General features: G+C 44.2%; 1 protein-coding gene across 2 annotated transcripts in view; it reads right to left on the bottom strand.

The window, feature by feature from the left end:
* Positions 1-16,390, bottom strand: part of Tm9sf4 (transmembrane 9 superfamily member 4) — a 50,165-nt gene that overhangs the window by 17,075 nt on the left and 16,700 nt on the right. Inside the window, exons 2-7 of one of the 2 annotated variants that reach the window (XM_046433099.2) lie at positions 11,349-11,462; positions 8,880-8,979; positions 2,794-2,962; positions 2,563-2,692; positions 1,382-1,505; positions 4-122 (exon numbers count right to left, since the gene is read on the bottom strand). In XM_046433099.2, the coding sequence (XP_046289055.1) occupies positions 4-122; positions 1,382-1,505; positions 2,563-2,692; positions 2,794-2,962; positions 8,880-8,979; positions 11,349-11,462 (756 nt within the window). Of the gene's footprint in view, positions 1-3; positions 123-1,381; positions 1,506-2,562; positions 2,693-2,793; positions 2,963-8,879; positions 8,980-11,348; positions 11,463-16,390 lie in introns of those variants that run through there. The other variant, XM_046433100.2, reaches the window with a different exon arrangement.

Here is a 16,390-nt window from a genome sequence, read left to right as displayed (position 1 = left end):
CACCTCCCAGTGCACAGAGTAGGTGAAGTAGAGCTGATTCTCCTTGGTGGGGTCAATTTCTTGGGGTGAGGAGTTGGTACCCTCAGGCAGGGTACATGAGCTCTTCTCATCTGCTTTGAGGTCTGTGAGAAACAAGAGACTCAGTCTGTTCCCATGGTGGCCAGTACCACTATCCAAGGGCTGTTCTGGGGCTCCCCTCAAGGCTACTTACTGCTGGGACTCTGGCCTCAAGGGTCTGAGAGCTCAGCAGGCAACAGTGGCTTTTAAATTATATCCCCTAGGGCCCTGACCTTCCAAAGGGCCTTTGGGGCTGCGAGAGGTGTATGCATGGGGGGAGGGGAGGGGAAGGGGGGGAAGAGAGGGGTCCAAGTCTAAGCCCTTCCTTTAGGCAATCAATCTCTTGCACTTGATTCAAACATCCACTTACTTATTCAGTCAGGCCCATTCAGCACACCATAGTGGCTCATTCTATCATGTTTGCTCATTCACTCAGTCTGCCCCCATGACTTTAATCACTTAGGTGCTATCTCCATTCATTTAATCATTTTTTCATTCTGCCATTGCCCCATTCATTCAGCCAACAAACATATGATAGGCACCAAGTATGTGCCAGGAACTGTGCTGGGTGCTAGAGATAAAATGGTGAGAAAAGGAGACAGAGACTCTAATCTCAATGAGTCACTGATGGAGCAGAAACCTCAAAATAATCAAAATAATCTTTGAGCGTGTCCATCATGCTCATAGGAGAGGCAGCATGGTGCCCTTAAAGTATGGGATCTGCTTTATAAGGCTTCTCTGTATGACTCTGGCCTGCTGCTTAATTGAAGACCTCCCTGTGGAGTGAGGGCCTACAGGGGAGGGGGAGCTGGATCAGGTCCTATAAAGCCTGTCAGGACTGGGCTAGGATCTCAAAATCCTACATAACTGCTGACCCTGGGCAATTTTAGTCTGTACCAATCACTCATACAGAGGGAAAGAAGACGGCTGCTGCCCAGCAGCTTTGCCTGCATCCTTACTCCTTGTACTGCAACCCAGGGTGAGCTGCCTGGTTCTTGTGAAGAGGCTCAACAAAGCCTCACTTGCTGTTTGGTCTCACCCAAGTTACCAACCTCTCTGAGCCTCTGACTCCTCATAGGTAATCAACACCCTCCTGGGGTTGCTAGATGGTGGTAAGCTGGTGGGTGACCAGCCTATGACATAGCAGATGTCAACTTTCCCTTGATCCCCACATTCTCTTCTGGAAATACAGTGACCCTTCTGTGGCCAGACCCATACTTTACACCTGGGCCTACTGGCCAGTTCAGGGGTGAGAAATGAGAAAACTGAGTGGGAAGCACAGGCCCATCCAGCCCTGCCCCACTGGTCAGACCTCCCCACTCACCCTCCAGCCTGATGCTCTGGGGAATCACCTCGAAGCGGACGACGCGGTATGTATGCTCCTGGTCCTCCTCCATGTCCTCCCGGTGGTAGTAAAGGATGAACGAGAGGTGATTGTGAAGGTAGATCTAAAAGAGAGCAACAGAGAGAACAATACAGCTGGCAGCCAAGAAACAATCAGAAGCCACTCAGAGAGACCAGCCCAGGCACTAGGTCCCTCCCCTCGTCCAACATGCCTGGTTGTACCAACCTTCCAAAAACACTGCTTTCTTCCTATCACCCTCCAACTCCGAAGCTCTCCAGGGCTCCCTGGGGGTTATCAGATAAAAGTCCTATTTCCTCAGCCTGGCATTCAAGGCCTTCTACCCTCTGACCTCTGACCTCTGAGCTGGCCATCAGCATCTTCTAAGACACACTAGTCCACCTGGTTTCCCCAGCCCCTGCCTGCCTCACAGTCCTCCATTCTCATATTCACTGCAGCTCGCAAGCCAGCACCACTTCCTCTTGGCTCAAGCCTGCCTATTTTCCAAGGCCTACCTCCCCTGTGGCACCTGGATGCACAACGAGCTTCCCTGCTAATCAGCTGAGAGGACCCAAGGCCTCACACTGCGAATTTGCTCCCAAATAGGAAAGAAGTCCTTTGAGTACAGGGGCTGCACCTCAAATGAAATCTTTTTGTCCTTTACTCCTTAAGTAATATGTTTTCAGTTTAGAAAATGGGATAACATGTAAAGAGAACAGTTAGTCACTGTTGCCACTATTAGCTTATTCCTGGGATTTACATCACAAAGCGCTCACAGATTTACCCTGAAGAACAACCCCAGGGGGTGAATATCATTATTATACACATTTACAGATTCAGAAACCCAGGCTGCCCACCTGCTCATGCTTGCTACATGGCCCTCTTCTGTATACTGAATAACTTCCAGATTTGTCTGGTTGAATTCTATAAAAACAAATTCTAAAATTTTAGCAACTGGCTTTCTGCACTTTACAGAATTACCAGAGCCTTATCCAAGGCTGCAGACTTCCGACAGACCATCTCCTCTAGAGGCAATGGGAGAAATATGCCTTGGACTGACCCCATCTTTCTGTCACAAGCCTAGAGAGGAATGTATCCCTCTTCTCTGTGGCCCCCAGTGCTTATGGCTCCCCAGCTCTTTGAACACACCAAAGACACTCTACCTTGTTGACATCTGTGAAGCCGAGCCGGTAGCCATGTTCAAACTGCACATCTTTTTCTTTCTTCTTGTCATCACTGTCGCGGTTGGAGTAGAGCTCCAGCCGGGTGGCCACAGGCAGGTTATCGGCAATGCTGGAAACCCAAGGCCCCACTCAGTCCCTCTGGACCGCCTCTCCCATCAGCTCCCTCCCCTAAGTGACTGCGAGGCCAACAGGAGGCAGAGGACAACTTACAGGTGGACATAGTAGTCTTCCGTGATGCGCTCAGCCACCAGCCGGCTCTGCTCCACTGTCAGGGTCACTGGCTTGTTGGCCTGGCTGCATAGAACTTCACACTTCTTCTCACTGTTCATGAGAACCTGGAAAGGGGTGTTGACAATCCGGTCCCCTCTCAGCACCTCTCCTGCCATAAGAGAGACAGATCGAGCTCAGAGTCTCAGCCCTGAGTTTGCTGAGGTCAGCAGAGTCACAAGTCGTGGGACGGCAGGGCAAAATGGACTTCCCAGGACTTCAGCAGTGCCTTGACCTGGTCAATGCTCTGTCTCATCTGTTTGTGCCCAGCCTGCCCATCTAACAGGCCCTCTGTCGTCCTTCCTTCCTCCTTTGAGTTCTAGTACCAGCCTATCAGAGCTCATCACATGACCACACACCTGGACCTGGGGTGCCATGCCCTGTCCCACATGCCTGGCTACACACTCAGCTTCCCTTACACCCTCTCTGAGATGCCCTTCCTGACCTCATCAGCACAGTGTTCTTTACTTTCCCCCAGTCTCCTGTGCAGAGCAGAGGCAGCATCATGTACTGAAGAGATAGCTGACTTCAGGCTATCTGCTGTTGTGCCCTGCCTCTGCCACTTACTAGATTAACAGTCTTGGTAATTCACTTAACTTTGCTGAGCCTCAATTTCCTTATCCATAAAATGGGATAATAACAGTACCCATCTCACAGAGTTACAGTGAGAAATGGAGTTACAGTGAGACAAGTAAAGTCCAGGCACAGAGCAGGCAGGCCAAGGATACCATTTTTTTTTTTTAATTTGTTTTAATTAGTTACACATGACAGTACAATGATCTTGACATATCATACATTTGAATCAGATGGGGGTATAATTTCTCATTTTTCTGAGTGCACAGGTTGCAGAATCACATTGGTCACGCAGTCACGTATTTACCCACAGCAATAATAATGTCCATTTTTATTCTGCTATCCTTCCATTCCGCCCTTCCCCTCCCCTCCCATCCCTCCCATCACTTCTCTCTACCCAATTTAATGTGACCCACTTCTTTCTTTTTCCCTCACATCGTCATACCTGTATTCTGTATAACGAAGGGGGTCTCCTTCCCTCTTCCATGCAATTCCCCTTCTCCTTCCCTTCCCTCCCACCTCTGTTCCCTATCTAGAGGTAATTTTCTTCACATGCTCCTCTTCCCTATCCCATTTTGAGTCACCCCCTTATATCAGAGAAGACATTCGGCATTTGTTTTTTTGGGATTGGCTAACTTCACTTAGCATAATATGCTCTAGTGCCATCCATTTCCCTGCAAATGCCATGATCTTGTTATTTTTTAGTGCTGAGTAATATTCCATTGTGTATAAATGCCACATTTTTTAAATCCATTCATCCATTGAAGGGCATCTAGGTTGGCTCCACAGTCTAGCTATTGTGAATTGTGCTGCTATAAACATTGATGTGGCTGTGTCCTACAGTATGCCGTTTTTAGGTCTTTTGAGTATAGCCCAAGAAGAGGAATAGCTGGATCAAATGGTGGTTCCATTCCCAGTTTTCCAAGGAATCTCCACACTGCTTTCCAAATTGGCTGCACCAATTTGCAGTCCCACCAGCAATGTGTGACTGTACCTTTTTCCCTGCATCCTCGCCAGCACTTGTTGTTTGACTTCATAATGGCTGCCATTCTTATTGGAGTGAGATGGTATCTTAGAGTAGTTTTAATTTGCATTTCTCTGATTGCTAGCGATGGTGAGCATTTTTTCATGTATTTGTTGATTGACTGTATATCCTCTTCTGAGAAGTGTCCGTTCAGGTCCTTGGCCTATTTTTGATTGGGTTATTTGCTTTTTTGTTGTTTAACTTTTTGAGTTCTTTGTATACCCTAGAGGTTAGAGCTTTATCTGATGTGTGAGGGATAAAAATTTGTTCCCAGGATGTAGGCTCCCTATTCACTTCACATATTATTTCTCTTGCTGAGAAAAAACTTTTTAGTTTGAATTCGTCCCATTTGTTGATTCTTGGTTTTAATTCTTGTGCTATAGGTGTCTTATTAAGAAACTTGGGGCCTAACCCCACGTGATGGAGATTAGGGCTTACTTTTTCTTCTATTAGACACAGAGTCTCTAGTTTGATTCCTAGATCCTTGATCCATTTTGAGTTAACTTTTGTGCATGGTGAGAAATAGGGATTCAATTTCATTTTGTTGCATATGGATTTCCAGTTCTCCCAGCACCATTTGTTGAAGATGCTATCCTTTCTCCATTGCATGCTTTTAGCACCTTTGTCTAATATAAGGTAGCTGTAATTTTGTGGGTTGGTCTCTGTGTCCTCTATTCTGTACCATTGGTCTACCAGCCTGTTTTGGTGCCAGTACCATGCTGTTTTTGTTACTATTGCTCTGTAGTATAGTTTAAGATCTGGTATAGCGATACCACCTGCTTCACTCTTCCTGCTTAGAATTGCTTTAGCTATTCTGGGTCTCTTATTTTTCCAGATGAATTTCATAATTGCTTCTTCTATTTCTGTGAGGAATGCCGTTGGGGAGGATACCATTTTTATCATCAGCAATACCCCTGCACCTTTTCATATGTCAGCAATGTTATTTTAAAAAAAAAAAAATTTTTAAGTTGTAGTTGGTTCAATATCTTTATTTATTTATTTATTTTTATGAGGCTGAGGATCGAACCCAGTACCTCACACATGCAAGGCAAGTGCTCTACCACTGAGCTACAGCCCCAGCCCCAGCCCCAGCAATGTTATTTTGTACACTGTGTTAATATATTTGTGATTCTGCCTCTTCTATCTGATCATGAGCTTTTTGAGGGGAGACACTATTTCCTGTTTATCTCTGTGTCTTTAGATCCTGGTTAGGCAGAGAAGAAAGCAGGGTGAAATCGAGCACTTGACATTTTTAGCCAAAACATCTTTTTGCTTAATGAACCGGCACACCCCTTGCAAGACTGTCTGTCTTCAGTAACCTGCTGCCAGATGTCATACAGACAGGCACTGAGCAATTAGGGAGGTCACCTAAACTCTACTGAGCTTTCATCCTGAGCTGCTCAACAATTCTACTGTGATGATGTGAAACTGGAGCAAACTGAAGGAGAGCACCCAGTACCAACAGGCAGGACGAATGCCCCCACGTGCACTTGTTCTAACACTTGCGTACCAGTGTGGATCTGCTTGATACAGCTGTCTGCCTTGTCACCTAGTCATTTGTTTCTCCATCATAAACACTTACTTACTTGCCAAGGCTTTGAAGCTACAATGTTAGACAATGTTACGGTATGCGGGAAGTTGGACCACGATCAATAATCAGCAAAATGAGAATATACTGTACAACTGCTGTGGAGAGTGGAGTGGGTCTAGGAAAGGCTCCACGAGGAAGTGGTGCCTGAAGTGACTTTAAAGGAAGGGAGGAGTTAACTAGGCAAAGAGACCTGTGTGGCTGCAAATCAAGAGAGCTGGGGAAGGACTAGAGTGAGCTGGAGAGATGGGTGAGAGATGGAATGGAGCTAGACCCAGAGGGCCTGTGGGCCACCCACAGTTCGATCTTTATCTAGAAAGCAATGAAAGTCAGGGAAGGATTCCTGATATGATAGGGGAGATGTTTATCTGACTCTGGTCACAGAAAAATCACTCAAGTTGCTTTGTGCAGAAAACAGAGGATGTGAGAAGATGGTAGGGGCAATGGCAGCAGTCGTGCAGATGATTGAGGATGCGGCAGGAGGTGAGCATGAGGGGAGCCTGGAGCAAAGGGCACAAATTGAGGAGCTACTGAAGGGATAAATCTAGGGGCCTGCTGCAGACTGGATATGAGGAATGAAGGGGAATGATACGTGTTAGGAAGACTCGCAGGTTTCTAAGACCAGGCAGAACCTGAAAGCAGGACAGGAAAAACAGCAAACTCAGATGGAAGGTATTTTCAGATTGGACACACCAAAGAGATATCAAGACTTAAGGCCTAGAGGAGAGATCAGGACAGAGATGGAGGCTGTGAGTGGCTGGTACAAAGGTGATAAGTACAATGGCAGTGCTCAATGAGCAAGGCAGAAGCCTGGCAAATGAGCACCCTGGCAAATGACACCTCAAGTGTGGATGGGTCACCCCTGAGGGGAAGTGAGAAGGAGAAGCTGAGCCTGGATGAAGGCCTCTCCCCCTTGTGTCCTATTTTAGAAGACTGGCAGTGCAGGTGAGCCTGCAAGGCTAAGGGATGGAGTGACCCAGTAGACAGCAAGGCCATCAATAGGACATCTGCACGGCCACAGCTAAAAGGTCATTTTAAAGACTGAGGACCAAAGAGGGACAGTGGCTTGCCCATGATCATCATGGAGTTGTGATGGTACCAGTGTCCTGCATTCTCTCCCCACACCCAATGCTACTGCTCACTTTCTTGAAGGTCTAGTAGGGAGCTGGCCTGAGGAGAGGAGAATCTGCAGAGAGAGGAACAGACCATGTAAGCTGGTACACTTCTTGATATTTAGAAATTAAACTTAAACCGAGAAAGAGGACATACTAGTCTGAAATGACTCATTTCTAATACGGAAGCATTTTTTTTTTTTTTTAAATGGGGGTCTCCCTATGTTGCCCAGGGTGATCTTGAACTCATGGACTCAAGCAATCCTCTCAAGTAGCTGCGACTATATGTATGTACTACCATGCCCGGCAATAAGTATTCCTTGTTCACAATGAGCCACAAGCCATGACATGGACCTGCTAAGAGCACCTACTACCATACCCCAGCAATGCCACAGATGATCCAACACATATGCCACAATATAAATCGCCATCAATATTGACAAACACAAGCACAGCCTTCAGATAGCCCTGGTGAACCTTTCTGGAGAAGGCAGCTGGGACAACAGAAATAACTCTGGCTTTAATAAACAAAAAATGAGTTAAAAGCTCAATTTCTTCACCTATTGGGCATATGATACTGAGTGGGGACAATTTTACTCAGCTAGCAGAGTTAATGGAAGGATCAGGCAGGACAATGAACAGAACATGGTGCTCAAAGGTGAACTGGAGCCACAGCTCCCAGGGTTCTGTGTAAGTGGCACTATTACTAGGTGGTCTACTGGGCAAGAGACTTAGCTACTTTGTGCTTCACTTTCCTTAAGAGATTATACCTCATAGGTATTGTGAGAATTAATAAGGTGAAGCACACAGATGATTAGAACACAGTGCTTGGCCTATGTACAGGTGGTATTTAGGGGAAGGGATGCAGCCCACTTTTGGTTAAACTAGTTCCATGACCTGCCTGTAGCTGGTTCAGGACCCTCAAGATCTGGCAGTAGGAAAACTTGTCATCTGGGGGTTCTGGAAGTATCTGAGCCATGAGAGCCCTAATAGAGAAGACAGCTCTTTCAGAGGCCTGATCAAGAACCAGTTCTCTCTTTCTTCTTCCTAAGGTATGAGAAAAGGAAAGGCTCTTAAGGTCCTAGAGGTCAGGGAAAGCATTTCCCCAGTCTTAGCTCCAGGACTTAACACACAAGCCAGGCAGAGAGGAAGCACTAAAAACTGTCCTGAGCAGGCACCTTCAAGTGTGGATGGGTCAAGTGTGGATGACAAATGGAGAATTACTTAACTTAGAATGAAATGGCTACCATTTATGGAACACCTGTGTCAAACACTGCGCTGGGTACTTCACACATTATTTGAGGCACCTCTTCAACAGCTTAGCTAATATGGCAACATCTCTGCTTGCTTTAGAGCAAAGGTAATCGCTCCCTCTTTCAATGAAAGGCAGAGCAGGTGACAGAAGCCACCAGAGAGAAGGGGATATTTAGAAATAGAGGGAAGCCAATCTGAGTAGAAGCCAAGTGCTCCAATTCTGAAAAAGACCAGCTGGGTGGGTTCAAAGCTTAGTTTAGCCATTCATGGTACAACCAAAGGCAAATCACGTAATCTGCAAAATGGGAATGAAAACTGCAACTCCTTTCCCCCAAGAGCTGCTATGAAGATTAGATAAGCTAACAGGCACAGAAACTATGAGCAACAGTGTCTAGATAAGGGTCAACTGCTATTATCATTGCAAAAATTGTTCTGGGTTCCCCTTTGGGGCAGGCTGCAGCTGTGTGAGAGAACTTACCCAGATTCTCTGCCTTGTAGGTTATTTTGCTGGGCTGGCAGAAGGGCAATGAGTAGTATTCATAAGGCAGCTGAGTTCGAGAGCTGGTAAGCTTCACAGCCTGGTAGGAGAAGAGAGGCTGTTATTCCTCAACCCAGCAGAAACCAAGATAATTGCTCTAAGAATCCTCCCCACAGCCACACATATTCAGTACACTTGGTAGTATCATCCACCAAGCAAACTAACTGTAGCAGACATGAATATGGCCTACTATAGTGTCCATAACCCTGGATTATTTCACTTTTCAGTAATTTTAGACTGCAGTACAGATTTAGTTTAAAAATCACAACTGATTTAAGACACTACGAGTCTTGAACATTTTACTATCCTTTGAAAAGATCATTTTATTCTGGGCCTCTTTCCTAAGGAAATATTCCAGATGAGAAAAAAAGCCCCTAGGAACAAAGAGGGCACTCCTTATTCATACCCACAAGGCCTTCTTACTCCCCTGCCTCAAGAATTCATCCTGCTGCTCCTCTCTGACCCTTTCTAATGACTTCATGCATTTTGAATGCCCTCATCTGTGAGTCCTTCCCTAACTAATCCACCTAAAGGAACTCTCCATCTTTCCCAGTTCCAACCCTCTCAGTTTCCTTTACAACATATCAAATAAAAATGCAATGATTCAGCTTGGTGTGGTGGTGCATGCCTAAAATCCCAGTACACCTGTAATGCCAGATTGGGGCTAAAGCAGGAGGATCATGGGTTCAAAGCCAGCCTTAGCAAAAGCGAGGTGAGACCCTATCTCTAAATAGAATACAAAATAGGGCTGGGGATGTGGCTCAGTGGTTGAGTGCCCCTGAGTTCAATCCCTGGTTGTCTCACCCCCCGTCTGCCAAAAAAGCAATGATTCTGTTTATGAAACAGAAGCTAAGATTTAAATTCCTGGAGGGCAAGAATCACAGGTGTTTTGGTCATCTTATTAGCCCTTGTGCCTTAAGAATAAGGCAGAGTAGGTGCTACTAAATGTCTGCTGAATGAGAAAACCAACCCATCAATAGGCTACAATATTTTCGTTCAATTCAATACTGTATAGCCATTGAGAATGAGGTATAAGATGCAGGAACATGTATAGGAAATGATGCAAGCACACAGAACACAGCTTTAGAAAGTGCACCAGTCACAGAAAACCCAAACCATAAATAAGGGAATCATCAAAAATAGTGGAGCGGGGGATATTATCTCAGTTGGTAGACTACTTACTTGCACATAAGGCCCTGGGTTCAATCCCCAGCACCATAAATAAATAAATAAATAAAATAAAGCAAAAAAAAAAAATTAAATTTTAATATCTAACAAAAATTATCTTTATAATTTGGAAGCTACCCACCAAATTCATATCATCAAAAAATATAAATAATTTTAGAATTCTAGGTCTATTTATTTAAAACTCTTGCTTTGGAATTAGGCATTTTTTTGGACTTCAGATAGGCAATGTGGCATGCATACTGTGGGTTTCATAACATCCCCAGATGGGTCCGGAGTAGTACCTCATGGTCCATGACTATTTGTGAAGAGAAATGTAAAAACATTCATACTAAGTGGGATAAATGATGTGAATAAGTAGCTTCATGTTAGTTGAGGTCAGGTCTTGCCTCCAGTAGCTTAGAAAAACCTTGGGTGTCAGTGGCAGAAAGTATTGCAATGGTAAAGAGATGGGGCCTGAAATACATTCTGTATCTTTCTTAACCATGTGACCTTGGGAAACTGGTTCATTTGCCCAGGCCTTGTCCGTATCTATAAAATGTACAGAAAATCTGTAAAACATACTTTGCCTTAGAGCATTCTTAGATAGGGGACATCCTGAGCTAAGCCAGGCCCAAAACCTGGCATGTAAATAACCCTCAGTAAATGTTATTTTATTTTTATTGTTTTCTCAAGATACGAGTCTGTCTCTAAGGAAGATACTTACAATATATAAACAATATGAGCAGATGCTATGAGTTCCACAGAGAAAGCCGGTAACTGAGAGGAGGATGGAGCAGATTAAAGAGGGAGTCAGAAATGCCACATAAGAAGAGGCAAGTGGAGTGAGACAAGAGACAGAGATGGACGTGGACACACACACACACACACCCACACACACACCCCCTTGACAGAGAGAGAAGGAGATAAAAGAGATCTGCATGAATTCAATCAAACAGAGAGAAACGGAACAAAGCAGAAAGAAACGGAACAAAGCAGAAGCACAGAGAGGTCACTCAACAGGACAGCCAGAGACACAGAGACAGATGAAGAGGCAGGACAGAATTCCCGGAATGCACGCTCCGGGGCACTCGACTTTGGGTCAGGAAGCATGCACTGAGCTCTCTTTTTCTCAGTGTCAATGGCAGTCATCTGTGTTCTCCGTAACCACAGGATGGACATGAACAGCTCACCACACACTCCAGCCTGACTGTCTAGTGAGGCTCCAATAGTGCAGAAACATACCTTGATTTCTACTGGGTCGTTCTGGTGGAAGTTGATTGGTGCAACCCCAGGGACGTAGAAGGCGTTCGTTTCACACTTGAGAGAGAGAAGTAACAGGGACCACGGCAACCATACCTGTTCAGAAGAAAGGGCACAGATGGAATGGGGGAAAGAAGTGAACTTTCTCCTACAGCAGACTACCCTCATGCCTGCTTCCAATGAGCCAGTGTCCCTTCCCCTTTGGGAAGGCTGCGCCCTTGTAAATGTTGTTTCCCAAATCCCCAATAATGGGCATGGTAGTACACAACTGTAATGTCGGCTACTTGGGAGGCTGAGGGAACACTTGAGCACAGGAGTTCGAGGAAAGCCTGGACAACATAGTAAGACTTTGTCTCTTAAAACAAAAGAAAAAAAAACAAGCTACAAAATGATTCTGTACTTCCAGAAATATGCCACAGAATGGATCAGGTAATCAACATCTGGGCAACACTGCCACACAGGAGCCACACCTCCCTGCTTCTGGATCAGTGGGTTTTTTGTCAGCACTAGGGATTGAACCAGGTGCACTTAACCACTGAGCCACATCCCCACTCCCTGACTCCCTTTTTTGAGACAGGACCTTGCTAAATTGTTGAGATTGGCTTTGAATTTGCAATCCTCCTGCCACAGCCTCCCAAGACACTGGAATTACAGGCATGTGCCACTGTGCCTGGCCTAGATCACACTGTTCCTTTAACCACTTCATATATATCACTTTCCACTACAGCTCACAGGAAGTAAAGCTCCATAATGTTCCCATTTCTCTTTATATCAACAGCCTCTCCTTGTCAAGATGCTCCTACGTTACCATTTTTCTATGAGCCTTCTCCCAAAATGGAACAGGCCTCATCACCTCCTACCCTCCTCAGCTCCAGCCACAGGGACCCTCTAGCTTTCCCTTGACCCCAAGCCCTTCCCTAAGCCTCAGGGCCTTCACCTTTACTGTTTCTTCTGCCAGAAGGCTTCTCCCACATCTGCATGGCTCCCACATTACTTATTTCACTCAGGTATCTCAAATGTCACCTCCTCAGACAAGATTCTATCTAAAATAGTATCCTTACGGTTCCCATGACCCATTTCTCTAGTCCCTTACTCTACTTTATTATTATTCCTGGATTTATCTACTTGACATGGATGATACAGATTTATTTGTATATTATATGTCCCCTCCACTTGGACATAATTTCTCCAGTACCATGAATAGTGCCTGGCACAGAGCAGGCACTCAGTAAATATCTGCATGTAGGATATGCACGTGGGAATCCAAGGCAAGCGAGACCAATTTCTGACCTCAATAGGTCTGCCCATCAAAGCTTCCCTTTCCCTCCATTAATATCAGCACTTTACCTGTTCCAGGAACTAGAAGAGTTGCCTCCTTCTGCTCCTCTGCCTGGTCTGAACAAGGAACTTTCATCATCCACACATCTGAGTCACCAGCTTGATTGTTTCTGTATCTGCCTTCTTTTCCCCCTTCACTGCTACTCTATTTCAGATGCTAGTTTCTTCCCACTCAGACACTGGCTACAGCTGACTCATTACTTTTCTGCGGCAGTCCCTCCATCCACCAAGTTATTCCCAGCCCCCAAAGACATACTCATGAATCTTTCTGAAGTCCAGTTTTGCAGGCAGTCACTGACTACCAAGAACACACTCATCTGTGTCTTTACCTGGACTATAAGTGGAAAAACAATGGCTTTAGAAGTTTTAGGTTCTAGCTGGGGGCAATGGTACATGCCTAAAGTCCTAGCTACTTGGGAGGCTGCGTCAGGAGGACTGCTTGAGCCCAGGAATTTGAGGCCAGCTTAGGCAACATAGAGAGATTCCATCTCAAAGACAAAAAAAATTAAGGTTCTGAGTTCAGTGTACTTTCTGTAGATACACAGCTTGGTCAAAGTCTTAAAAGTACCAGGCATGGTGGCATACACCTGTAATCCCAATGGCTCAGAAGGTGAGGCAGGAGGATTACAAGTTCAAAACCAGCCTCAGCAACTTAGCGAGGCTCTTAGCAACTTAGTGAGACCCTGTCTCAAAATTTAAAAAAGGGCTGAGGACATGGCTTGGTGATTAAGCACCCCTGGGTTCAATCCCTGATACCAAAAACAAAAGAACAACAACAACAAAAAGTCTTAAAAGCAATACATTCACAGTGTTTCTCTTCAGGTTTGATGTACACTTTTATTAGTATCTAATACCATTATGAAATAAAAGTTTGACCCTGATAAAAATAGCAACACTGGCCAAGATAGGTATACTGTATTTGGTAGTCAGGAAGTAGACAGAATAGGGAGAATAGAAAAATCTTTAAAAGAAGGTAGAAAATTGATTCAAGGGACAGAATTCCACACTGAAAGGCAGAACCCCTCCCCACCCCGCCGACTGGACCCAGTGGTGGTGCTCTCCCACTCAGCTCCATCTCCAGTTCTTTTTATTTTGAGATAGGGTCTTGCTAAGTTGCTAAGGCTGGCCTGGAATTTGCGATCCTCCTACCTCAATCTCCTGAGTCCTGGGATTACAGATAGTGGTTTCGATCCTACCTTTTATTCTTAAATAAATTTAGATTTACAGAAGAGTTGCGAAGACACCATGAGTTCCCATGTTATTCTTCACTCGGTTTCCCCTAGCATTAACATCTTTCATACCATGGAAAAAGCTATTAAGAAATAATATTTTGACTCAGTGGCAGAATACTTGCCTCGCATGTGTGAGGCACTGGGTTCGATCCTCAGCACCATATAAAAATAAACAAATAAAATAAAGGCATTCTGTTCATCTACAACTACAAAAAATTTTTAAAAAGAAAGAAATACATGTTTTTTAAAAAAGTAAAACCATTCAATGAATAATTCAAACACTATCCATGGGAAAAATGAATCTTCCTCCCATTCCAGCTACCCAGGGACAACTGCTACCACCAGTTCTTTTAAATCCCTCCAGAGGCATACTATGTTTGCACAAAGGGAAGGTTTTCAGTGCTGGGGCTTGCCTTGACTACAACAAACAGGTTTTGATTTTTTCTGACAGTAATGGAAAGCTGGCTTCAATGTCCGATTTTCTCTCCATAGGAGGATTTCCTCCACTTCATCAGCCATCTGAAGATTCCAGTCCTCCTTCGTGAAAGCTTTGCGGACACTCACTTAGTGGTTAGAATGTGTTTCACTTGAGAAATAAACATTGTCCTCCTTTTTTTCTCTAATTTCCCTCTATATCTGAATTCTGGTTAGCCAAGATATAAGGAAGACAAATCCTGTGTTACTGGCATAAACTGCCATTCAAAAGTCACTTAAAAAACTCAATTTTTGAAAATGCAGAAAACAATTGTCACACAAAGATACTACTAGCAAACTAATTTGTTTTAGAGAAAGGATAAGGGAAGCAAAAAATTACAAAGAATATCTCCATAATAAACTCGAGTTTGTGAGCCAGGTGCAGTGGCGCACACATGTATGTAATTCCAGGGGCTTGGGAGGCTGAGGCAGGAGGATCGTGAGTTCAAAGCCAGCCTCATCAACTTAGCAAGGCCCTGAGCAACTCAGAAAGACCCTAACTCAAAATATTAAAAAAGGGCTTGTGGCTGGGCTGGGGTTGTAGTTCAGTGGTGGAGAGTGCTCATCTCACATACAGAGGGCACTTGGTTTGATCCTCAGCACCACATAAAGAGAAAATAAAGGTATTGTATTCATCTACAACTAAAAAAAAAAAAAAAAAAATGGACTGTGGCTGTGGCTTAGTGGTTAACTGGGTTCAATCCCTGGTACCAAAATAAATAGAAAAGATAGATAAATAGATAGTCAGGCAAATAGAGTCTTTGAATACTTACACTGACAACCAAAAGCAATTCAGAAATTCAGCTTAGAATTAGAACTAATCATTATACTCATGCAAGACCGGCAGTGTTAGATTTTTTTCTAAATCTAATTTTAATCTAGATTTTTTTTTTTTTTTTAGGGGGATGGGACACTTTGCCACTGAAGCCACATCCCCAGTCCTTTTTATTTCTTATTTTGAGATAGGTTTCACTAAGTTGCTCAGAGCCTTGATAAATTACTGAGGCTGACCTCAAATTTTCAATCCCACTGCCTCAGACTCTGAGTTCCTAGGAATACAGGTGTGTGCCACCATTCCTGGCTTAGTATTAGATATTAAAGGTCACTGCCATGGTATTCTCACATAGTTGGAGGAATTATAAACTGGAACATTTCTGGAGACAACCTGGCATCTGTATCCCAAAAGCCCCCAAAAGTATATACTCAATTCTATTTCTAGTCATGTTCAAAAACATATGGCAAGCATGACAAAATCTAAAAGGGGTTTCCCACAGCATTATTTAAGTGAATTGAGTGATGGATTTTTTCTTTCTTTATGTATCTGTATTTTCTAACAAAATTATATAGTATTTATATAACTTCAGAAAAAAATGAGGCCAAAGAAAACGTCACTGTGTGCATGTTCAGGTTCAAGTAATTTGAGTCTGGCACGAAGAACATCCTCCTGCTGGCCCTAGGACGACTTTCCAGCAGCATCTCCCACCTTTTCTTTCGAAGCCTTGGGGAGATCCAGGAAATGTTCCTGGCCTGGAGAGCACACTGGTGGGCTCGCTTTGTTTTAGACACTCCACCTTGCTTGATCAAGTCCTACTGCCCTGTGGAGGTCCGGACGAAATGTTTCTTCCTTACTTTTCAAGGCGCTTTATAAATATCTCTGTGACACTAGAGGAAAGAGAATGGAAACATCACCTGATGCCCAAGTGAACTTTCACACCTATATATACTTCTGAAGATTGCTGCTTAAGTGAGAAATACTCAATTCTCTACTTGTTTAAGGTGCTATTATGGCACTTTTCACGTTTAGTTATGGCCATTTCAGTATCTGCCATCTCTCTCCCTGCACTTCTAGCTTTGTTGATTAGGGTGCTCAATAAATCCTTATTAAACACCAACCAAACTCTGATCTATTAAAATATGAAACCATCCATTCACACACAGGCTTAATACTGTGGTTCTTAATCTTCCCTGTTTCCCTCAAAA

Source organism: Marmota monax, unplaced genomic scaffold, assembly GCF_021218885.2.
Source record: "Marmota monax isolate L192 unplaced genomic scaffold, Marmota_monax_Labrador192_F-V1.1 WCK01_AAM20220418_F8-fsc00014, whole genome shotgun sequence".
NCBI lineage: Eukaryota > Metazoa > Chordata > Mammalia > Rodentia > Sciuridae > Marmota > Marmota monax.
This window is presented reverse-complemented; position numbering and strand designations above follow the sequence as displayed.